This window comes from Bactrocera oleae, chromosome 4 (assembly GCF_042242935.1).
Source record: "Bactrocera oleae isolate idBacOlea1 chromosome 4, idBacOlea1, whole genome shotgun sequence".
Classification (NCBI taxonomy): domain Eukaryota; kingdom Metazoa; phylum Arthropoda; class Insecta; order Diptera; family Tephritidae; genus Bactrocera; species Bactrocera oleae.
The window spans coordinates 46,451,300-46,476,553 of NC_091538.1; the positions used below are offsets into that span (position 1 = coordinate 46,451,300).

The window sequence follows — 25,254 nt, forward strand, 5'->3', positions numbered from 1 at the left end:
TAATATTCTTCCTATTTTCGATGACAGAATCGGTTCATGGGAAACTTTCTGCTAATAATACACCTCTGCCCAACTTGAGGTCAGCTAGAGAAAATAATATATATACATGACAAGGCGTAGCCAAGGCGAAATACTAATTTGCATGCAATTTGTACAACACTTCCCTGTATATGGTACATACCTCTTCCTGGCGAGCTTCCACTTTTGTATGATGAATATCTGCTTGATTTTGCGGCTGCCGTCTGACAAATTCACAGCCAACCAACTGTGCATTCACACCCCTTTTTATTATAATTTAATTTTAATTAATAATATTTTTTTGTATGTATAGTGGCGTTTCAAAGCGACATCGCCAACAGTGCCAACGCCGCCATAAGTGGGTACCACACAGTCTCCTTAAGCAATTTGTCACTAATTTTATTGTAATTGCTACTTTCTTGCTAAGCCAGAACGCTTGGCTTTCTATTTGCCACAGAAAATATTCAAAATATCTATCACAAGATTTCTACAATTATGCACCCTTTCTTGCCTGCTTCACAATCTCAACACTCGCCATATATGCACAAATTTGTAAGTTTTACTTTTATTAAAACTGAAAACACATTAAATTTGTATTTTTATTTATTTAATATTATGAATTTTCTTTAATAAATTGTGTATCTCAATTAAACAATTTCTTTCTTTCGTTTGTATGATTTTATTAAACACTTCAATTGCTTTAATATTTACAAATGTATACAAATTTTTGGAAATCGACTGAAGTGAAAATTTAAAGCGTGAAAAACGATGCACAATGGCCAAAGGTAAAGCAACTACAACGGCGTCAACGGGAGAACTCGAACGTCCGCTTATTTACTTAGCCAATTGGTTTTGGACCGTCTGATTTTTCCCACTTGCACTAAACAATTGAAAATGCTGGCAGCGAAAATCGAATGAAAAACCAACGGCTTCAAAGCAGAGGCGGCGAAGCTACGGCAAAAATATAAAATAATAACAAAGGGAAATAGCAATGACAGAAAAAGCGAACGGGCATAGAAAGGAAAAAACAATAAGCAGCACTGCCAGATGCAAGGTATGTGATATGGGAACAAAACATTCTCTACATTTTGAAACAGAACTGTCGTTTGCCATTTTTCGAAGAAACTGTTCTCAATTGAGCTGTAAAACGTGTTTTGTGAATTGTACTTATATGAAAGGCTTATAACAGCCTCGTTGTAATTAATTATTTTCAATTAGAGTTCTTTTCGAACTGTAACGTTCATCGCAGGTTTATTGTTATTATTTTTATTGAAAACATTCGAGAAACAGCTGGCAAGGACAAGACCTCCGCAAAAAAAATACTTCTGATTTCCGCTGCCGTTCTTGGTCATCATCTTTGCTTATACATATATATATATATATAATTTTGTATATTATGTACTTTTTGTTTATGAAATACATTGTTTAAATATTTAATTATTTATAAACAATGAAAGAAGATTGAAATTTTTTATTTTTCAGTTTCTTTGAAAACGAATGGAAATACGAATAGAAACTGTCAAGCAGCCATATTGTATGTCAATCGGCCATCTTTAATAATTTTTAAATTGCGAAAGGTTAGTTTTGAGCGAAATTCTACTTTGATACTACTAGCTAATGGAGCAATTAATAACTCACATAAATAAACCGTAGTTATTTTGAAATATCTGTAAAGATATGTAGAATATTGGTAACAACAAGTGCTTAGAATAATTGCTATAGGACCTACTCTACATAAATTTTATTTTGCAGTTTCGTTGTACTTACATACTTATATGTGCATTCATTCATTTATTCATTCATTCATTCATTTATGGCGCTGAAGCTGCAACTGTTGAACATTCTTTTGACTGCGGCAATGAACAACTTACCATTTCCATTATACAAAGTTAAGTAAACATTTTGTTTTGTTAGTTAAGTTTAGTTTATTTGTATATATTGTATGTATAACTTGCATTATGTAAGTACAATTAATTATGTATATATAATTTATCATCATTATACCATTGTTATCATTTCTTATATGGCTTCAACTCATCCGCTTTTCTCGACAATTGGTTTTACAGTTTATTGTGTTTCGACTTGAGTTAATAGTTATCGATACATGCAAAGTATGAATAGTCGGCGTTCTTTTGCAGTATTGCAGGAATGTAAAAATATGAAATTATTATTGTTTTTACGCGTGAAGTGAATGAAAAAATATTTAAGTAAAGTAAAGATTTGTCGCAAGTATTGTAAGTAATTTTCATTTCTTTTGGTGTTAGCTGTCATTATGTAAAGCTGTTAAAAATATATTATCGATTTGCTAGATTTTATTTATATTTTCTGTTCAACCACGTCCTGCAGCTGTTGTTACCTACATATTTATGTATGTGTTTGTAACGCTCACTATTTCTAACAAATATGCAACAATGTTAAACGGCTTCTTGTCATTATCTATTTATTTACAAAATGCAATTTACTCCCCTGTACGTCCATAATGCAGACATCCATTATTGATATATATTTCTTTTATTTTTATGTATTGTATAATTATTTTGCTTCATGTGAAGTTTTTTAAATACCTTTTCAAAATTCACAGTTATTCAATCGACTATTAATGTTTCTTAGACCTTTATTATTATACAATAGTTCTTTTATTTGTTATCTCGTAGTAGCATTTCTTTATTGGCAAGAGTTGATAAAAGTGGAAATTTGCAATTGAATGTTTGTAGTGAGTTGTAAATACTTTGTGTAGTTTGCATATGTATATATATATTTTAATATAATTAACTGATAATTTTTGCGTTCTCCTTAAAATTTGCATGTTAGTTTTAAAATCAATTTTTGTTGAATTTAATTGTAAATCTTAATTGTTGTACACCACCGCCACTTTTGTTGGTATATTTGGAGTTTTTTTTAACGTGTGTGTGTTTGTATATACATATGTATGTATGTATATGCAAATGTTAGTGGGTATGCGATTGTGTACATGTGTAGGGGAATTCAGTCAATCTTAGTTTGGTTTGGTTTTTCAAAATAATTGAAAATTGTTGTTAATTGTTCAGTTTTTGCAATATATACATATGTATGTATGTACATTGACGTTGGCGCCATAATAATTTACTATTTACATACAAACAGTATACTTCTTAATATGAAAAAAAACGCAAATAATAATTATATTCATAGAAAAGGGAGCAAAATAGTTGCACATTAATGCTACTGTTGATATACATAAATACATACATATAATAAAATCATGTACACACAAGTGTACATCTGATTAATTTACATTATTACGCATAATTGCTATATTTATACATATGCAATTATGTGTTTACAATTTATTTTGTTTTGCAATTATAATTTTTAATATTCAATTGTTAATGTGTAGAGGCCAATTGTAATGTTATATGTATATATATGTATAAATTGACACAGATATATGTATGTAAATTTCTTAGTAATTGATCACAAAATTTTATACAGAAAATTAGTTACAAAATTTTGCAACAAAATATGCATATGTATATGTATAACAACTCAAATTCGTTCTACGAAAAAATCTTAAAAATGCAATTTGACTTCATGCATTTGATTTAATTAATAAATTGTCAAAATAGTTTAAAATATTTATATGATATTGTTTTACAATACATCCACATTTAATTAATTTTATTTGATTTGTATAAATATATATAGTTATTAATATATAAATTAGTATATACTATATGTAATATATAATATATATGTATGTATATGTATTTATCTGTACTTGCAGAAATTAAATTCTTGAGGCCATTAATTGTTTAGCTGCTAAACTCAATTTGCTCTTCGCCAACTTGTTTGCTTGCAATTGCAATATTTTATTGTTATTGTTGTTATTATTATATAATTTACATTGGTAAGTACACACACACATACAATTAAAATGTATATTCAAATGTTAGCCAATTATAGCCAGAAAATGAGCAACATTTTGCCATTCAAGTTACACAATCGATAGGAATGTCTCATCTCTATGCTAAGCATGTCCAAAGTCATTATCGATTGCATGCAACTCTTTTCAAAACTTTTGAAGCTCACTAAAGCTGCTTTTGTAGGGCCGGCCATATTTCTATATATGTATACATAATATATCATTTTTATTTTATATATATATATTTTTTTTTTGTTTAGGAATGTAATAAATTTAATGATTGATATTATGAAAATATATATGCATATTTATGTTGTTTTTTATGTGTTGCGTATATTTGTTTTAATTTATTTACATAATACTCAGCATAAGTGTGCTGCATGCTTTTTTATACAATAATTATGAGTTTTTTTACAGTAATTATTCTTTTTTTCTTGTTCCATTAGTTTTTTATACACTGTTATAGCTGCTTAAATGAAGGCGGTTTAAAAGTTGTTCTTTTTAAATAAATGAGTTTAGAAGCATGGTACAATTTTGAGTGATACGCTTTTACTCTACAGATTTTGCAATTATTGAATTCTTGAAGATTGAAAGCTGAATGGAAAATAATTATTTAATTGATATCCCTGAAACGCAGCTGTAAGCAGCTAATTGACACAAACTTTTTTAAACACGAGCAAACTAGTTCAAAACTGTTTAAAAACAAAGAAAATAATATTTGAAGATTAAGAATAAAATTACTAAATTTAAGAAAGAAGTGCGTTTACGCCAACGTGGGAAAAATTATTATACTGCGTGTCTTATTATTATACTGCAGTTCAACTTTGAAAATTTTCAAAGCATCTTTTAGGCGCATTTTACTCAAAGAGCTTATTCGAGCATAAAAAATTGATATATCTGTCATCTTCTAAAAAATTAGCATTAAAAAAAATTAAATTAATATTGTCCGGCAATAAAATTGTATAGCTTCACACAAATATTCAGACATGTTTGTTTTGCAACACTGCCAAGCGTTAAATATGAAATCGAATGCACATGTGTTTAGGTGTTTATGCATAATTACAGTTACATTATTTTACAAACATACATAAAGTTTTTTTGTTTTCGAATAAGATTTGGATGTTTGCTTATTACTTTAGGCTCGGATGAAGTTAGCTGTTTCTGTACTGTCTAGGTAAGTGTGTTTTGTGTGATTTGTTAAAAAAAGGATGTATGTATGTGTATTTGTGTGTTTCATATGTTTAATAAGTTTGCTAGTTAATTTATATATGCGTATGTTTATATATATACAGTAAAAATAGTGTAGGTATGTTTGTATATATAAGTATGTTGATGCGTATGAATATGTATGTTTATATACATATGTATATGTAAAAAATACTAAAAGTTGCATATAAAATTACGCAGCCTCTCTGGCACAGACAACTAATTTTTAAACTTCTCTGACATAAATGCGCTGATTAAGTTTATTTTTTGGTTTTGTAAATGTTTCAGCTTAATCTTAGTTTTAGTCACAGTGCTGACAAATACTTTCATTTTCTCGCTGCCTGTTGACCGGAAAATGCTTGTATATTCATCAACGCTTGGTTGCTAGTAATTGATTTAGGTTCATATGTATGTATGTATGTTTGAAGTAGTTAGAAAAAATTATAGCTAATCTATAAGTAGGGAAGATTTTGAAAAATATTGTTTTCGTTCATACATTTTAGTTAGTTTAGAGTGTTGTTTATATATGTATAATATTGTATATATATATTTTTTTTTTAGTTTGTTAAATTTTAAAGATTGTTTTAAATTTTTTTCATTGTTGGCAAGGAATTTGATTCCTTACACCATTTACGTACGCACAATATGATTACTACATTCGTGCCCTCAACGCGCCGCTGATAGTTTTACAAACTTAACAATTGGCTGAGTTTCACTTACATCATTTATTGTATAATCTTTTGTATTTTTTTTTTTTTGTTCTTTTGGATTTAATATTTTTGGAGATTTTTAGGTTAGGTGTTGATGACGTAGTTTTGGTGTTAACGAAATCTGCAGAAAATATTTTTAACTTGAAAAAATGTGTATTTGCATAATTGTTAATAATTGAGCACATATTTGTAAATTTAAAATAAATTTATAGGTTATAGTAAAAATACAAAATGAACTTTTTTTCGCAATTACATATTGGAACTCAAAAAGTACGCTAAATACTTACATTTTCTGCTTTATTTATTATTAAATGATTTCTAATAAAAAATATTTTTTTCATGCTTTGTAATATTTTAATAATTTGATTTTAGTCTAAAATAATAATAATAAAATTAAATATTTTACTTGAGTCCACAAATTAAAAAATTGTTTCAATAATTACTTGATTCAACAAAATACAAATTATTACAACTTTTCCATTAGGCAAGTTAAATGAAAATAGATTTACATATTAAATTAATAAAAGTGTAAAAAAAACATATTTTTTTTAAATAAAATAGTTAAATATTTAAAATATTAAAAATTATTATTATTAACTTTTGAATTAACAAATAAATATTTGTAAATAATTTTAAAATAAATATTTATATTTGAATTTATAAATATTTATTTTTTTAATTTAGTTTCATATTTATATATATAAATTTTTTTTTTTTTGAAAAATGTTTACTTATTTGTTTTCGAACTGTAAAAAATTTAAAAAAACTTTTAACTTAAAAAAAAATTATTTGTAAATATCTTTAAAATAATTAATTATCGTTGACTTTATGAATATTTATTTTATTTCATATTTAAAAATAATACTTTTTTTTGAAAAATTTATACTTTTCTGTTTTTAAGCTTCTGTTGGATCAAACGCTTTTAATTTGGTTAAATGTATATAGAAAATAATAAACTTCCTTTAATTTTAAAATTTTCGGTTATAATAATATTAAAATTCAACTTGATTGTAACCATTTTTCTCTTTGGCTATTATTTTTAAACATTCACAACGAATTAATTATTATGCAATTATTTTAATTAAAAGAAGCCAAAACATATAAAACAAATATTTGTAATTAAAAAAAAAAAATTATTTTTTTTTTTAAAAAAGTAACAATTTAAAACCAACAATTTATTATTAATCTTTTTTTAATATTTTAGTTATTTTTAATCTTTTTTTAAACTAACGTATTTTTTTAACTCGGAAAATATCTTTTTAAATAAAATTTTAATTATACTAAAAATATTTTGTTTTATTTAGAAAATATATATTTTGATTAAAAATGTTTTGTTTTATTAAAAAGCAAAAAATATTTTATTAAAAAATATAAGAAAAATTTTATTTTAATTAGAAAATATATATTTTGATTAAAAATGTTTTGTTTTATTAAAAAGCAACAAATATTTTATTAAAAAATAATAAAAAACGGAAAAATTTTATTAACAAAATTAGTTTTAAATCCAAAAATAATAACCTTAACTCAAAATTTTTTTTTTAATATTTTGTAACTAAAATATTTTTTGTAATGTAACTATAAACAGAAATTAAAAAATTTTTTTTGCTAAAATTTTTTTAAATAAAAATATATACTTTTAACGCTGAAGATATCATTCGAGACTACATTCACAAACTGTTATTTTTGCACACCTTTAATATTCACAATTCCCAAAATATTGACAGGCTGTACAATTTCTTTCCTTCAATCATCAGTAACTCCAAAACTACGCTTTATTTGTACCTCACCTTCAGAAAATGTGTATTTACAATATTACAACAACAGCAAGTGAACCTTGTCAACGAAATCCGTCCGCCGTTGCAGCTCAAACACCTATTATGTTACACATATAGTATTTTGAATAACCTGTTTATTTTATTGTGTTAATTGGCCTTGTGAAAGAGAGTGGTTTCCATTTGAACGCTTCGAGAAGTGTGCATAAACCAACAAATTAATTGAAGTAATACTTTGCGCCACCATTTCTTGCATCTTATGGCACCACTCGTGTTACTACACTTTTCCCTGTTTTTCTAATTCCGCCTGTTGTTTGCTCTGCTTGTGCACTTTGCTCGCTTAAGTAAATCACTCGCAAATTCACTTGCGTGAAACACTTTTCTATTTGACAACACAAACACCAAGTACCGTTACTGCGCCGAGCACCAACGTTCCGCCTGCACCTAGTTGATAGTTTACTTCTTACTCTTCTTCCGCTTGCTATTTTCCTCGGAAGACGTGGACTCCGCTGAGGTAGCTTTGGGATTGGGTGCAGCACCAACAATAACCTTGTAGTTGGGCTTCTTGCCGAGTTGTTGTGTGGGTGGTTGTTGTGGTGTGGCATGTGTCAGGTTGTTGGTGATGATTGGTGTGGAAGTGGTGGCCGTGGTCGTAGTGGTGATGTTGGTCGATGGCGTAACTGGAGTTTCATCTATAAACAATGGGTTCTTCACCTCCATCTCGCCCATTGGCTGTGTGTTTGTGAAACGAAAAAAAATATTATTTTACTCCATGCCTCTCCTACATACTCATTTTCTAAGCGAAATTTGATTTGTGTACACTTACCGGTGCGAGTCCGGGACATTCGTAGACAGTGTAATCGCCTTCCTCATTCTCCTCATCATCGCTCTCCACATCGGACATGCCGCAACTGCCCTCCGCCGCCTGACGATTCTCCATTGCGATTATTTGTTGCTTCTGGTGCTGATAGTGGTACATTTGTGCGCTTTGTGCTAATTTGCGATCGCCCGACGGTGAGATGTCTTTATTGGGCCCGGTCACACCGTACGCCGGATATTCAACATCCGCTGCGGCTTTCGATTTGCGACGCAAGCTGCAATAAAGGCAATACAAACATACAATAAAAACAAACTCTCTAATGTACACAATCGTCGGTGGGACTTACGTGTACCAGGCAATACCGAGCGCTATCAGACCCACAGTCACAGCGGCGCTTACGCCCGCAATCAATGCCACTAAATACATGCCCATCTCGCCGTCGACGCCCAGATGTTGACGCACCACCAAATTGTCGCCGCCGCCGATGCTATTACCGCCCAAAGCTGCAGCCACATCGTGTGTGTTGACGATGGACGCGGATTTGCCCTCTTTCTGCAGCTTATCGATGAGCGCATTGATGTGGTGTCGTGCATTGCTATCATCACTGGCATCCTGTGCGGTTGGGAGCTTCATTGCCGCCACGACGCCGGCACCCGCGACCGCAGCTGCCGCCGCAGCGTTCTGCGGTTTGATGCGATGGAAGGTGGTGCTGCCACTGTCGCTCAATTTCGCGCTATCAACAGGTGCTGGCGCAAGCACAGGCGCTTTGACTTCAGTGGGCGCATCTGTCGAAAGCTCAGCATTAGTTGCGCTGGTGGGAGTGGCATTTGCTGCTGCAATAGCTGCTGCTTTGGCGCCAATATTCTGTGACTCGGCTGGTACAAATTCCTGATAGTCATCCAAGGCGCGCGAATCCAACTCATCGCTGTTGCGCGCGTTTTCAACTTCGCCACTATTCTGCTCGAAGAAACGAGGATCGTCTGGACCCACGGCGAAGGGTATACGTTCGCGCAAATTCATCTCCATGGGTGTGTCATATTTGTAGGTAAAGAAACCGTTCGGGTCCACGTATTGATTTCGATTTCCATTGTCGTTGCTTCTATACACATTATCTTGATTTTGAGTCAGATCGTAGGCATTCTCATCGACTTCCGTCGATTCCATTTCAACCTCACCGCTATCCTCGTTGCTCTCCTCCGCATTCTCAGCGGCAAGCATCTGTAGGCGTTGATTCAAACGTTCGCGCCGCTCGTCGCGTTGTCGCTGCCGATTCATTTGCATGTGGATGCGCTCCAATTGTTGTTCGAATGTTTGTTGTAAGCGCCGTCGCGCATTCTCCTCCATTAGTTGGGCCAAATAATCGGATGACACATCAAACGGTTGTTGCAGAAATTGGCGTAATGGTTTGCGTCGAAGCCCTACAAGAGTAGAAATGTAGAAGATAAAATCGCTTGTATTAAATAATCGGCGGAGGGCAAATGAAATACAATAAGAACGAGGAAGTGCTTATGCTAATGGAACGCCGACGTGAGGGTATCAATTCTTGGTTGCTTTTGTGTTATTAAAATTTTTACGGAGGAAAATATTTGTATTTTTGCCTTGAATCGACGTGAATTCTCCTTATTTCCCTCTTTTAGACCCTTTTTAACATCTAATATTCAAAAAATTTAATTTTGGTTCCTACCGTTAAAAGTTTTCCATACAAGAACTTCATTCTGATCGTTTAGTTTGTACGGCAACCGATATCGCTATAGTAGACCGATATCGGCGGTTCCGATAAACGAGCTACATCTCGGGGAGAAAATAACATGTGCAAAATTTCAGAGTGATATCTCAAAAACTAGTTCGCGTATACACAGATGGACATAGCAAAATAGAATCAGCTCATCACGCTGATTTTTATACCCTTGTTGCTACAGAGTATGTTATACTAGTTTTGTTCACCTAACAGTTGTTTGTATCACCTAATACTAATCTAGTTAGATTTATTTATTATTATTATATTAGGGTTATATATAAATGATCGGAATGACGAAACGAAATCCAGCTGTCTGTCCGTCTGTCCGTACACTTGTTCCCTGGCATCCACGAAGGGTTGGTATTGCAGATGGGTGGAATCAGACCATTACCACACCAACAAAACGCCATTAATCGAAACCCTATAAATTACCATAACTAAGCCGTAAATTTAGAGACAGAACTCAAATTTGGCACAACGAATCATATTGGGGAAGGGCACATGTGATTTGAAAACTTTTGAAAAGAGGACATGGCCGCGCCCCTAATAGGTTTAATGTACTTTTATATATCTAACTAAACTAAACCAAACTATTCAAGCTATATCACCCAAATTTGCACATAACAAGGTGCTGAAATCACATATCTCCGAATCTACTCCACCAATTTCAACCAAATTTGGTGCATAAGATTATTTAGACATTTCTATGTAACAGTACGAAAATAGGCGCAATCGGACAGTAATTACGCCTACTTCTCACACAACACAACTTTAAATTCCATCCAATTCTTTCACTTTTTAGTACACAAATTAAGCATTAAGGAATATAATCGGATAAAACTTTGCACAAAAAATTCCTTTGAGGTATGCCATATTGGAAATAATCGTCAAAATCGGACCATAACTGTTCAAGCCCCACATATCGAATATTTTGGTCCCCAGTGCATATGGCTGACTTTTTACCGAATATGTCGGTCAATCTACGGGATATGTCACTGAAATTCGGTGAAAATGTTTTTTTTGATAATAATAATGAATAATATAAAATAATTTTTTGATAATAATCTGTCAAAAATGGGTTGAATCGAATCAGTACTTCCCTTATCCACCATATGAATAATATAAAGATTTTTGAACTTCAGGTCCACTTTATACCACATATAGCGGTCAATGTGCTAGTTATTTTAATGAAATTAGGAAAACGGGTTCTTCTAATAACAGTGTATCTTTGTACCTAAAATCGATCAAAATCGGGCGAAAACTTGTCTTAGCCCCCATATAACTGATATTCACGATTTTAAAACGTCCGGCTGACTTTTTTGAAAAATAAAATAGAATAATTTTAATCTTAAGCATGTAATTAAGGATTAAAAAAAGCGTTCATTCAAATCAAAAAGTAATATTTTAAATTTTTAATCCCAAACATCTTGGATTAAAAAATTAAAAGTTAATTTTTAATCCCAAATTTTTGAATAAAAAAAAATGCAACTACCCAAAATAAAGTTTTTAATAGAGCTTGTAAAAATACCTTTTACTAAAAGCTTATATTTCAAAAAAAGTAATATGACTAAAATATGTTGTATACAGTTTCATAATTAAATGCATATGGCAGCCCATAGATATGCACGTTTAACTTTTATTTAAAAACTAATCATCTGATGTTCGAAAATATGTAATGGAAATTTTAATATTGTTATTAACTTTTTTTTTTTGTTTGTTTGAGAATAAAATATAATTTAAGAATAAAATTAGCTTAATATATTTTTCTACAGGCATACTTTCAGGCGTACTGCATGAAAATCTGACAGTCCTACACCTTAAACTGTTGGTAGCGGAAAACAAAATATGAGAAACGGATTATCGCCATATAAAATTTAAGCACTCCAAAAAATTCACATAAAATGTCAGTGATTTGTGTGACTTGGAATGGAAAAAATTTGAAAAGCTTCAGGCCTTTTGATGTTCGCGCACATTCACAGAAACAAACAACAGACATATGTGTTTTTTGCGTCCGCATATGCATACATACTCTTATCCCAGCAAATTAGTGCCGTTTTTGTACACTCACACATACATGCATACATGTACAGTCAAGTATGTCAGTCGCCTACACATTATGTCTAATAACTGTAAACATTTTAGTTATGCCAACATCAACATCAGTTGAACCGCGTAGGCGTTTTCGTGAATTCTCAAATTATATATATGCATATATGTATGTATGTGTGTGTATGCATGTGGAAATATATATTTTATAACATATTAGACAAGCTGATACGCTTTCAGACAAAGTTTTCTTTCAACGCCCACTTGAAATTTTACGCAACCTTTTGTATGTAATTGTTTATAACGAATTACCGTTTGAGAGAGGGAGTACTCCGTATTTCCATAGTAAAATAATGAAGGCACAGAGAATGGAAAACGCATGAATAATTACCAATGAAGCACGCTTGAATTTGAATGCCAACGGGATTTATTTGCAAATTGTTTTGATCTGCTTTTAATTTGAGAAAAAATTCTAAGAATTTACCAAAATTTACAAATTTCATACAAGAAAGGTTTTAAGTTAATAATGAAGACAAAAATGATTGCATCATTTAGGCGCAAAGTAGAAAACAATAGAAAATAGTAGTTAGCTACTTTGAAAATTTGTTCAAGGTCTTGGAAAAAAGCATAAATATAACACTGCGGAATGATTTTATAAATGTTTAAATTATTTTGCTTGGAAATATTTATTGCCCTAAATTTTTTTTATTGAAACCCACCAAAGTAGGTGTCGCAGTAAATACAATAATTTCCATCAATTTTAACACACTGTCACTTGTAATTGGTTATAATTCAATAATTGCTTTGTAAGCAGTTAGCTGGGGAAGCGTGTTGTTAAAACTTTGAGGACTTATCACATTTCATGAACACATACACGCACAGGTGGATCTAACATTTTGAAAATAATCCCATGTGAATCCCAAAAAACACCGATACCCTGAACAGGGTTGCCACGAAGTTTGTAACACGCAGAAGTAAGCGCCGGAGACCCCATAAAATATGTATATAATTGATCAGCATGTCGAGCTGAGTCGGTTTAGCCATGTCCGTCTGTCTGTCCGTCCGTCCGTTTGTATATACGCGATTTAGTTCCTTAGTTTTTGAAACATCGATTTGAAATTTGGCACACGTCCTTTTATCCCAAAGAAGCGGCTCATTTATCGGAACCGCCTATATCGGACCACTATAGCATGCAGCTTCCATACGATAGCTTTTACTAAGGAATCATGTATGCTAAATTGTCTTTCTAACTGATTCCGGAGATTTTAGTAGTCCATTGTAAAGCCAATTTTAAATATCTGATCAAATCATAATCGAATTGTCTCCTACTGAATATAGGTCAACGACGTATCGAATTTTCCATATTTTGTTATAAGCCTCCACTTGTTCTCACTATAGTTCTCTCAGTTTTTCATTTGATAAAATTAATCGATTCACGATTGAAGGCCGTAAAGGAATTCGATGATCGGTAACGACAGAGACAAACATTTATTTAGTAAGGTGCGACTGCTGAATGTAGAATCTACAGTTACATATAATATATTGGCGAGGCTCTACAGCATTACTTAAATTATTTTTATATTTATATTACGAAACAGTTTAAGCTGTGTCAGTTCGAAAAAGTATATTATATGGCAATTCTCATACTTGGTTCTGTTAATAATTTGAGACGAATACATCATCCTTCTGTTGCTTCTAAGAATATTAGCTAAGTATGATATTTAGTGTTTTATATAATACCATTATAAATTATTTATAATATAAATTTGAAAAATTCTTTTGAATATTAATTAATTAACTTCATAAGACGGTATTTTTGGAGTTTTGATAAATAGAGCAGCAGAGATAATGGTCCATTATGTATATTTACCATACCCACAATTCAGTAAGCCACTAAATTCTTTGGATATAGAATAAAATGCACATTATATTATCTTTAAAAAAAGGAGAATGTATATTTCAAATAGATAACGCTGTATGTTGTATGTTTTATAGATAAATATTGGTAAATACAGTTAGTTTTGGGATACGCCTTGTATATTTTACTTCAGCTATCCGTTAAATTGATCGACAGACCTAGCCAAACACTCGTCTCGCCATTATGAAAATGTTGATATATACCTTTATCTAAATCTCGACTATTTTCTGGTTCCACATATATATAAACTTCGTTCGAATTGTTGATGTTGAACTCATAATTATGAAACTAGTTTTGCTGCTCGTAGCAGAGAAACGAAGAAGCTACATCTACATTCCAAAGGCTGAAAGGAGAAGACTTGACGAAATAGTGAAATTAATATTTCGCTATGTTAAATGTGGTTAGGTTTTTTATAATCAAGAACAAGTGAATAGAGCACAAAACGGCATTCAACTTGCGTATCATTACCTTGATTTCGAACCATCTGCATTATAATGAACAAACCCATTAGTTGATCAAGACCTAAATCCGAAGAGTAGACTAAACAATATCAATTAGCAATAGTTCTTGGAGCAGAAGAAACAAATCGAACTTCCCATTCAAGCAAATTTAGCTGGGCTCATATCCTGCCAATTATATTATAAATCAGATTAAGGAGAAGGTGAACTCGATCCAATATTCGACGTATATTCATATTTTTCATATAACAGGCATAAAATGCTTCATTATCATAAGGCAAAAAATCTAGTTTGGTTGTTCCCAAATTTATATCTGATATCAGAAGACACATCAAGTGTAGCAAGTGGTTTCAATACAGTGCTGAATCTTGACTACAGGAAGCATTTACATTTCGTAGCAGTGTGTTAAAATGGCGTTTCTGTCGATAGTTGAGCCCTCCACACATACACGCTCCAATTATTCTGAACTTATTATTATTTTATTTGAATATTTTTAAAAAAGAATTTCCGCCATATGCTTAATGGAGCTAATTAAAATTTCAAAAAGTTTCACACCACGACGGACCGGAGTAATTAACGTATTTGGGGCATGGAAATTACCGCTGTGCCGCGCATACGGTGTTATTGCTATCAGCATGAAACTACTGTCAAGTATAAATAAAAACAACAACAACAAAAATATTGTAGAAATAACATAGTTGAAACTTACGCCAAATGAGCCACTCAAGTGAATACAGTGCAAATATAATTGAAAATAGAAGTGGCCACTGAACGACTAACGCCCCAAAGAACAACAGCAACAACAACACGAACACCAGTACTGGACGAGGAGTTGTTGAAACACCACCACCAACAAAGAGCGTATAATCTAAGTTTAAAAATAACCCGAACTTTATGTATGCAGCGAATAAACCAACACATGCATAAATGCACACCAACTACAACCCGCGCACACACTCGATCCCACAGGCGCCATAACAAGCTTCGTGGAGCGAACGGTTACTAGCTGAGTTGCATTGCGGTGCTGATAGTTTCTAATTTAGTTAGCTATCGACTGTGAGTAAGTGTGTGTGAATGTATGAGTGTCGGGGTAGAGGAGACCGGATTTAAAGGCAAGTGTGCTAGATAAAGAATAACTGCTTCATGCACCCGCTGCGTTAAACGGCTAAGACAAGGCTAACATCCGCAAAACACCACCACACACATGTGCATACACATACATATATGTATGTGCGTTTGAATGTGTGTACATAATTACTAGTGCGTTCCACGAATTAAATTCACCCACTCAAGGAGGTCTGAGGCGCTTTTGGCCAAGCAAAGCCCACTGAAGGTGTTTTTAGATTCGCTGGTTGGTGTTATCTTTGCTTTTTTTTCGCTTTGCGAGTTGTTGATTTCGCTACAATTTTTTCCTCTTATTTTTTTTTTTGTTGGTCTCATTAATGCGGCGATTGTGGTGGACCCCACACCATTTGCCTTCGCTTCTTGACTCACTAATCTTGGTAGTGGTAAGCATTTTGTTGTTGTTGCTTGCTTTGGCTTTTACTTCACCGACAACTGTTGTGTTCGGCGTGTTCGGCTACTCAGCGCAGCCGACGGTAACAAAGTTCGCTCGCTTGATTGTTGCTGTTTGTCGTGAAATCGGTAAGTTGGCCAACACAGCGGTATGGTGGCGGCAGGAGTTGAAGAGGTGTTTGAAGAGTTGGTGTGAGATTGCTGTGCAAATGTGTCGCATTTGTGAGGATATTCATTGGTGGAGTGTTGGCGGTAGTTTGGCTCTAGTTTGTGTTTTTTTTTGTTTTTTGTTTTTGTATGGAGCTGGTATCCGCTTTCGGCAATGACGTCGGCAAGGATAAGATATATACCATAAGTGCATATGTATGTACACTGATTATACTTGTATATACATATCAAATAATCAGATATAATATGTGCATATACTTGTATGTATGTCTAAGCAATGATATGTTTGTGCGCGTGCATGTTTGCTCGCGCGTGTTTGTGAATGTAACTATACTATGTATGCATGCGCGCGTCTGATTTTCCACACTATAGTATAGAAAAATATTTTGGTATACCGAAATTTGCGACCCAGCTGGTAAAATGTGTGTTATTTGGTTGGGAAAATATTTATTAAAAATAAAAAAACAATCCATAATTCCACATTATGCATTTATGAGATGGTTACTTTTGCCGAAGTAATTAAGTAAAAATAATGTATGAAGGACATGTGAGTTCTTTATAGGTTACTAGAACCAACAAATATGCCAGTGGCTTTTGAATTGTTCATGATCACTATAAAAGAGTTCCCAAATATCACATACGCGGTCATAGGTTCAATTCCCAATCAGGGTTGCCTTAAAAGCATAGTTTAATTAACGTTTTAAATAATTTTTTTTTTATTTATTTTGTAATCCATATTATTTTAATAAAAAATAATTTTCAAATTTCTGGATTGAAGAATGAACAATACATTTTTAGTCCCAGTTACCGGATTGAGGCACAAAAAAATTATTTTTAATCCCAAATACCGATTTGAAAAATAAAAGTAACTTAATCAAAAGTTTATAATTACGAATTAAAAAAAAATTTGTTTTTGAATTTAAATTTTTTCGTGCTTGTGTAATTCGTGTTCTAACAATTTTGAGCTCGCAGACAGTCATCTTATTCGATTATATTTCATCAATCGATATTCGATTTATATTTTTTTAAATTTTAACTCTGTTCTTGAGATGAAAATTAAATGTTAAATATTTTTAAATTTTCAATGTTTAATTACGATTTCTTAATTAAAAATTAAATTTTCAAATTTTTAATCCGAACATTGTGGAATTCGATTTTCACTTTTTACAAAATTGTAATTTAAAATTTATTTTTTAATCCAAAATTAGTTAACTTAAGAATGAGCAACCCTGTTCCCTATCGAAGTGAAATCTAAGTCTATAAGCTCTATAGATCCTTTTATTACATCGATTGCCTGGCCAAAAATAACGCTAGTCCGAATGAGATCGTCGATATTCCGGCGCAAAGCAAACCTATTTTAAGATTTCATTAACTTATAAACAGATATATATTATTTCATACAGGATAATTTAGAACAAATTTCTAAAGAAACAGTAACTTCAACACAATTATGTTCCAGGTTTGACCTAGGCATATCCAATATACATTTTTATATACCATAATAATTGCCTTAGGTTCGCAAACTCCGCTCATTAAACCCGATTCTGCCTTTGTTTGCAAACCTGGTAAAATCGCTTCTTTATTATGCCCATACACTGATTTTCACTAAGTATTCCTTAAGATTTCAACCCGAAGCAGTGTTTGAGTAGTTGTTGCAACAACAACGCCGTTAAATTTCTGGTAGCAGTAGCACCTTTACTGATTGATCTTTGGAAAAGAAAAATGTTAAAGTTCGCTTAATTTTGAACTCATGTGCGTACAAAAATTGTTTGGAGGCGCGATAATAGAAGAATTTGTATAAGGAGAATCAAAAAAATGTTTATTGATCTACAGAGGTGTTCGGAAATAGAACTAAAAAGTCTTATATAGTACTTGTATTTTATAAAAACTTTCAATGTTTCAAACCGCTGAGAGTAGGGAGTATTCAAAAATTCCCTTGACTCTAAAGAGAGCAACTAAATGGGTACTTCATTTTTTAGCTGAATATACATATGTATGATAGATATAGGAAACAGTCTTACTCAACTCAACTCATTACAATTCCTCTGGTGTTAAGTGCAAATAAGTGATTGGCTGAGAGAAGAGCGAAAATCTCGAACTGATGGAGGATTGAGTTAGTTTAAAAGGTATACTTCGGCTTATACATTTTTTTTTTGTATTTTCTTAGCATTTCCTCTGGTCATCACAGGCTGTTCTACCAGTTCTAGTAGACTAGGTGTCTTCAGATCATTAAGACTTTGAATGGAAATTTTCGAGAAATAAAAAGCTATGATTTTGTAGACTAAGTGATTTCTTGGAATTTGTGACTATATATAGGTATAATATTTGGGTTTAGAGGTGTTAGTTCTTATGAAATAAAAAAAAAAAACTATTTATAAAAATAAATTCTTCTTTTAAGTTATATTCAACAAATTCTCATATTTTTGAGTTGACAAAAGCGAAATTTCAATTTGATTTTCGAGATATTTATACTCGTATAATTCCTTTAATTACAACCATATGTCACCAAGTCTAACAGAAATGCACCATTTATAGGTGAGGTGAAGAAATCTATTTTTATGCAGATAATTAAGCTACGGAGACCGAAATATAGGCTGCATTGCTGCCCAACCCAACTAAGTTTACGCAACTCCACCAACAACTACACGCAAGCAGGTGAATGGGAAGAAAGCTTGCGGCAGCTGGCAACCCCATACCAAGGAAAACCATTATAGCGCCGCATTGCAATCGGAAATGACAGCGAAGCCACGAAAAAAAGGATATCAAGAACAACAAAAACAGCAAGGAGCGTGCTAAAGTTCAGCGCCGAGGTTTGTTTGTCGGATAACGGTGTTACGTATGCATGTAGGTAAGATCTATATTTGGAATTCAATTCGTAGAATACAATGTTGGACCGGAGTGAGCAGGCGAATAGCGGTGCTCGAGGGTGTTGGCCATAAACACGAACGCATTGCTGACGCGTTTCGGCGGTATATAGTATTAAGATGTACGTATACATATATGTATATATATATATATATATAGTTAGCTTGTAGCGGGCTTGCACGAAACTCAATGAAGTGCCGAGCTTTGTTGCTTTTTTGTTTTGGTTTTTGGAGTACAATAATAACAATCACACGCATTTACATATATACATACGTATATATGTGCAATTGGCAGTGTGCATGTATCCATTAATGATAATTGTTGCTACAGTTTTGCTCGGCCAGCCCGCTGTGTGCCTCCTTCTCCTCCTTCATACTTCGGCGCTTCCTATTTATTCGCCTAATCCGCATTTCTTAGTTTCTACCAACACCAACTAGGCTTTATGTGGGATTACATTGTAGACATGTGGATATTGTTAGTATGTGTGTGTGTGTGTTTTCAATATCTTTTCGATACGCGAAGTGTTCAATTGATTACTATTGTGTGTTGAATTCAACACTCTGGCCTAACGAAGTTGCGCTAACACACACATACATTCATATATTACAATAATATACACCAACATACATACATATACATATATATACATATGTATTCACTTTGCGCCGAGTTACTGAATGTGGCTTGTGGCATGGTGTCTACTCTATTTGCTTTTGGCTGATTTTCAAGAATATACATACATACATACAGTTATACAGCTATGCTATATGTATACAAAAGTGTAAAGCTGTTTGCGAAATGGCATTCGGCACGCAAATGGCATGGAAATGTTTAAAAATAGCAAAAGCCATCGTGCGAATGGTCAAAGGAGCGCTGTGTGTCCCTGTCTGTCCTGCTCCTTGTCACTACATACACACATACACACACATAAATTACAATGGCAAGTTTCTATTGCATGTTCTGCATGGTTAAGCGCTGTCTTCGTGTTTATAAATAACTGCTTATTTGAATTCGATTTCTAAATTTAATCATTTCTAATGTCCTTTCTTGCTTTTCACTTTTCGCTGTTGCTTTCGCACGCGCGCCTGTGTCTTTGTAAGCGCGCGGGTGTTCAGCAGTAACTTTGTAATCGTGTACATGTTATTATTGTTGTTGTTGTCATAATAGCCATTACTGTTACTTGTGTGTTATTGCAGTTGCGTTGTGTGCTATTTTTAGCCGATACGTACCTGGGTAAACGGACATCTCGCAGTGACCCAAAATGCTGAGCAGCACTGCAGCGAGCAGGGCCAGCGCGATTGCACCGCACTTAGCCATTATAAACGTCGCTTGGGCACAGCGCTTACAGCACCGCGTCGAACGCTGTCACTTGCTTACGGACGCACCTCACAGGGTGGGGTAACCGGGGCACACTTTCACGCACACGCTGTGCAAATTCGTGGAAGTTGAAGAATGAAGTTCAGCGAGTTCAATGCAATCTTGCGTGTTCGTTGGCGAATTGCAATCAAATTTTGGCTTTTTCGCTTTTCGCTGCTGCCATATGGTGCGCTTTGTGGCACTCAGCTGGCGTTGCGTGTGTGTATGTACGCTCGTGTGCTGCCGTTTGGCGTTTGCCCTTTTAATGCAGTGCGCACAAAATTGCTTTTACTGCTATTGCTGTTGTTGTTGTGTTGTATACCGCGCGCCCGCTGCACACTCTTCGTACGTTTGACTATCGATTTTCGTACGCGCGTAGGCAGTTAACAATCTTTCGTATGTAACTAACAGATTTTTGCTTTTTCTTGCGATTTTTTGCACTTGCGTCTCACAAGCTGCCACTCAAATTGACTGTACACTTAATTACACTTTGGGTTTTGTGCAAATTTTTACTTGTAAAGCGTCGACCTTTCACTTTAATTTCCTCTTTTCTATTTAATGTGTAGGCGTTTGCTCTGTGTGTTCAGCAGTAGCCTTTGAGTTTCTTTCATTTAATTTCAAATTTAGTTTTCCGTTTCGTTTTCGTTCGTTTTGGTAGCAACGAAATGTCCCGTTGTACTGAATTGGCGTTCGCTAACGTCCCACGGTTGGAGCTTGAACGCTATGACACGTTCGTTTTTTCACAAACCGCGTCGTGGTTTCGTCGTTCGTTGTTCGGCATTCGATTGAAACTTGTAGCTTTCGAGCTGTGACGCAAAATGTTAATGGTGTCGTCGTCGCATATGCTTCAATGTTTCAACGCCTCCGCAGCGCAGTGGTGAGAGCGTACGTTGGGTGTGTGTAGTGCGCCAAGCTGCCGCTGTTTTGCTGCTCCAGCTCCGGCTCCTGCCACTGACGGCAACGGATACTAAGTAGCTAAATTGCAGAGAAAAAACAACGAAGCTTTCGGAGACAAAGGAGACAGTAGCCGGTTGGTTGGCTGGCTGGTGTGCTGGTGCTTTAATGCAGTATTGCAAATCTGTCGGTTGAGTAGCGGTACAGTGTCTTGAAGCAAAAAAAGTAAGAAAGAAAAATTTTGTTGAGAAATGAAATGCTGCTTTCGATTGTATTGTGAATATAGCATACCCTTAGGGGTTATGAAACTAAATTATCTTAAAATATTCTTTCCCGATTTTCGAACTCAACTACAAATCAAACGGGTTAAGGGGTTATATTTTCTTGCAAGTCAGAAAAGATGTGTTTTTTTTTTAAGAAGCCTTTTATTTAATAAATAAATAGAAAGAATTTACATTTACAGAATTTACTATACTTTAAAAATTGATGATTCATTTTAGCCGATCTCCAGGAAGATCTCTGTAAAAAGGTGACGGTGTGGAAGATTTTACTGCTTAGAATTATATCTAAAAACCCAAAGAAAATTATTATTATATCGGGTTTTCCAATGGGGATGATATGATTTTTATTTTCGTTTCAGCCATTTTTAATATATACGTAGAATTGTTAAAAATTTCGAGCGTACATTTTCTTTACATAATGTAAGAAAGGAATCGCTCGAAGTAATGAAAATATTGCTGCCGTTCAGGCAAGTGTTGCTGAAGACTGATTTATCGATTCCAAGACGTTCTCAAGAAATGGGATTGTCTCAAACCACAACCTGGTGGAATTTAAGAAAGGAATTGGACTTGCATCCGTATGAAATTGTTCTCACTTAAGAACTGAAGCCATTGGACCACCGTAATCCTCGTGATTTTGTTGATTTTGCCTTGGAACAAATCGTCTCCGAAGAGGCTCACTTTCAGCTGAGTGGGCTATCTATCTTCCTTTTAATTGTTTTTGTTGCTTTTTTCTTCCACTAAAATAAAGGCTGAAATTGCGGAACTCATTGTAAACTCATTGTAAACTTTAATAGATTTTATTCAGTATTTTAAATTTATCAAATGCTCTCAAATTTATTCATTTGCAAGTTTCCTCTTATAAGTAAATAGCTTATTCGAATATTGGTTTTGCATATTTACCATATGTTCGAAAAGACGAAAATCCAATCAGATTCTGTGACACCATTGAAAATCAAAATTGGTTTGCAATTCTGACAGTGAAGCAAAACTGTCTTGGTTTTCACAACACTATTGAATAATCATGGCTCTACAGCGTTTCAAATTGACTATAATATTATGGTCGCCTTCATTTTTGAAGAAATATGAACATGTGGATTATCATCAATAAAAATACGACAAACTTGTTTATTACCTACCTATTCAGCCAAAAGTGAGCTTCATTGCTGAAAAAAAATTTCTTGTGAAAATCGGCATCGCTAGCTATCTCGTTTTGGGCACATTCATATTCAACTCAGGATCCGTCAGCAAAATCTTCCATAAAGGGGGTGCGCACAGCTCCAATTGTTGCGCGCGAGGGCAGATGGACTCATTCAGGTGATCCGAGAACCATTATTTTGGAAATACATTTGCACGATTTGCAAACATTGTTCCGGAGCCTGTTAATTACAAAATGGCAAACTAAACTGAGCATAAGTCAGGTAACAGCCATGATTCGAATCAGTTCATTTATTTATATATTTCGTAGTTACGCCTTGGTCAGATGTGTGATAGAATTTTCCATCAACCTCATCAACATTACCTTAAATATAAGTTATAGTAAAATAGATTATAGTTATGGAATAAATTGTGGGTTGTTATAAAGGTACTACATTTCAAAGTTTACAAAACCGGAAGCATAACTCGCTTGAAATTTTGAAAGCATTTAATTTGTTAAAAGAATTGTTCGTATTTATTTCTGTCCAAATAGCATTTTTATCCGAAATGAATAAAATGTTATAATAAAAAAATGCCTACATCATTGTCTTTTTCGTAATCAAAACTGCATGCAAATATTTTTCGGTCGAGGGGCCTTAAGGATTGCAGCTCTACAATCAACCACCAACGCAGCCTTTTTGTTTTAAAATTCTAGAAAAATTGTCGTTATCTTCCCATAAAAAATTTTAAACTTTCAGTAAAATAACGCCTTCAATGTTCATTGACTTATAAATATTTTAACTTTCTATTAAAAACACTACTATAATGCAAAGCGTACAAATTGTGATTCAAAAATTTTAAAAAAGTATGCAAATGTAATAAAATGTCATAAAACTGTATAACAAATATGTTAAAAAACAAATTAAATATTATATATTTGCAAAAATAGTTTAACTTAAGCAATGAATACTTAAGTCTGCAATAAATTTTTTATTTGTACTAAAAACCTCTTCAACTGCCGTTATTACACACTATGCACACTGCACTTCTTCGCTATTGAGTACACGCAGGCGTATGATTAACCGTTAGCGCGTATACACACACAACCAGCATTATACTGCGAAAGCTCTACTAGCTCATACACTCATGTATACAGGCAAATCAAATTTTCAGTCACTCACAACTGCGCCACTGCGGTGCGAATCGACTTTGCATTAAATTTGCATTGTATTTGTATACGCCCCCGACGCCGCCTGCCGCACATTTCACCTTCAACTGCAGTTCATTGAAATACCTATAACAGGTGGCGATGGCATTGGCGCTGCGCTAGTAAGCGAAGAATCTGACAAAAGCAGCAAGTACCACCCCACTTTGCGGGGGTATGAATAGAAAGCGCACAGAACTGGACTTGCTCTCTGGCTCTATGTACGTACATATGTACAACTGTATGGATGGCTCTCTGTCACTTGTTATATATAGTGGCCAACAAGTTTCTAGCTCTGCAGTGCTTGTAGCTTTGTTATTGTGTACGAATGTTTGCCGCTGCAGCAGCAGTAGCAGCAGGTATACAGCGCGGGTGCTAAACCTATTTCCATGTGGGATAGGACAAAATTTTTCATCAATGAAATTTTTTTGAAGGACTCGACGCTCATGCGCGTCCCATTTCGGTAGCTCCATTGAACTTTTTCGGCGTTCACAAAGAAATAAACAAATATTTGCAGATTTTCCTCAAGCACGAATACAGATTTCGTGTTTGTGTCCCAGTGACGTGTGGGTTTTGCGCATAGCAAAGCTTTTCACATAATATGTATATGTATGCATACTAATACATACTATATACTAATACATACATACATACATACATATATACATGTGTATGTTTGTACTCAATTTTATTGGTTACATACAATTTACTAGTGCAATGCTAATGCTAATATGCTAATGTGTGTTTCCACTGAAATATAATATATATTTGATGAGGCAGTGCTGCCCTTATCAGCACATAGTAAAGCCATAAAAATCATTCAAGCTCCTTTAACCTAAGCCAAGTGCTGGTTACATACATACATACCTATTTACATATACACACATACATACATTTATATATGAATGTTTGTTTGTGTAGTAGGTCGGTTTGTGTCTCTCAATTGGCGCAGTGTTGGCATTCAATCGGTTACGTTCGCGTCGTATCCATTTGTTCCAGTGGTTGAATTACTAGTGTTATATGGTAATAGCAATATTGCAAAAAAATTGCAAAATTGCGCTGCTTTTATTAGTTCTTTTAAATCAGCCTTGAACGCGTAATGTATTGTAATAAGGCTTCAAGTGATATATTCAACTTTGTCAAAGGCGTAATAATTATGTTACAATGCAAGCAACTTGTGAAGAAATGAGTTATATTAATACAATTAATATGCATATTTTAAATATTATATACCGCTTTCTTCATTGGCG

At 33.6% G+C, this 25,254-nt stretch overlaps 2 protein-coding genes and 1 long non-coding RNA gene across 6 annotated transcripts in view; 1 reads left to right on the forward strand and 2 right to left on the reverse strand.

Annotated features, from left to right (window-relative positions):
- The window catches only part of RalGPS (Ral GEF with PH domain and SH3 binding motif), a 43,896-nt gene extending 42,981 nt beyond the window's left edge, over positions 1–915 (reverse strand). For 2 of the 4 annotated variants that reach the window (XM_070107958.1, XM_070107959.1), the window contains exon 1: positions 182–624. The gene's annotated coding sequence lies outside the window, so the exon portion shown is untranslated. Of the gene's footprint in view, positions 1–181; positions 625–729 lie in introns of those variants that run through there. The other 2 variants (XM_036362784.2, XM_014245059.3) reach the window with 2 other exon arrangements.
- A 68-nt stretch (positions 916–983) lies between these two features.
- LOC118680892 (uncharacterized) lies at positions 984–1,900 on the forward strand. The gene is made up of 3 exons (XR_004976530.2): positions 984–1,072; positions 1,501–1,595; positions 1,771–1,900. It is a non-coding gene; the product is annotated as an uncharacterized lncRNA (long non-coding RNA).
- Positions 1,901–7,568: 5,668 nt separating this feature from the next.
- Positions 7,569–21,438, reverse strand: LOC106624474 (uncharacterized). Its single transcript, XM_014244218.3, has 4 exons — positions 20,365–21,438; positions 8,774–9,845; positions 8,434–8,701; positions 7,569–8,339 (listed from the first exon to the last, which is right to left on the reverse strand). Exons 1-4 carry the CDS (start codon positions 20,450–20,452, stop codon positions 8,064–8,066), a joined length of 1,704 nt encoding a protein of 567 aa, XP_014099693.2. The 5' UTR covers positions 20,453–21,438; the 3' UTR covers positions 7,569–8,063.
- Positions 21,439–25,254: the final 3,816 nt, after the last annotated feature.

What these genes read in the sequence shown, in the direction of transcription:
- LOC106624474 (XM_014244218.3), bottom strand. Translation starts at nt 20,452, where the DNA reads ATGGCTAAGTGCGGTGCAATCGCGCTGGCCCTGCTCGCTGCAGTGCTG. An exon ending in CTCGGTATTGCCTGGTACAC is followed by an intron (nt 8,702 to 8,773) that starts GTAAGTCCCACC and finishes CCTTTATTGCAG; the next exon opens with CTTGCGTCGCAAATCGAAAG. An exon ending in AATGTCCCGGACTCGCACCG is followed by an intron (nt 8,340 to 8,433) that starts GTAAGTGTACAC and finishes ACAAACACACAG; the next exon opens with CCAATGGGCGAGATGGAGGT.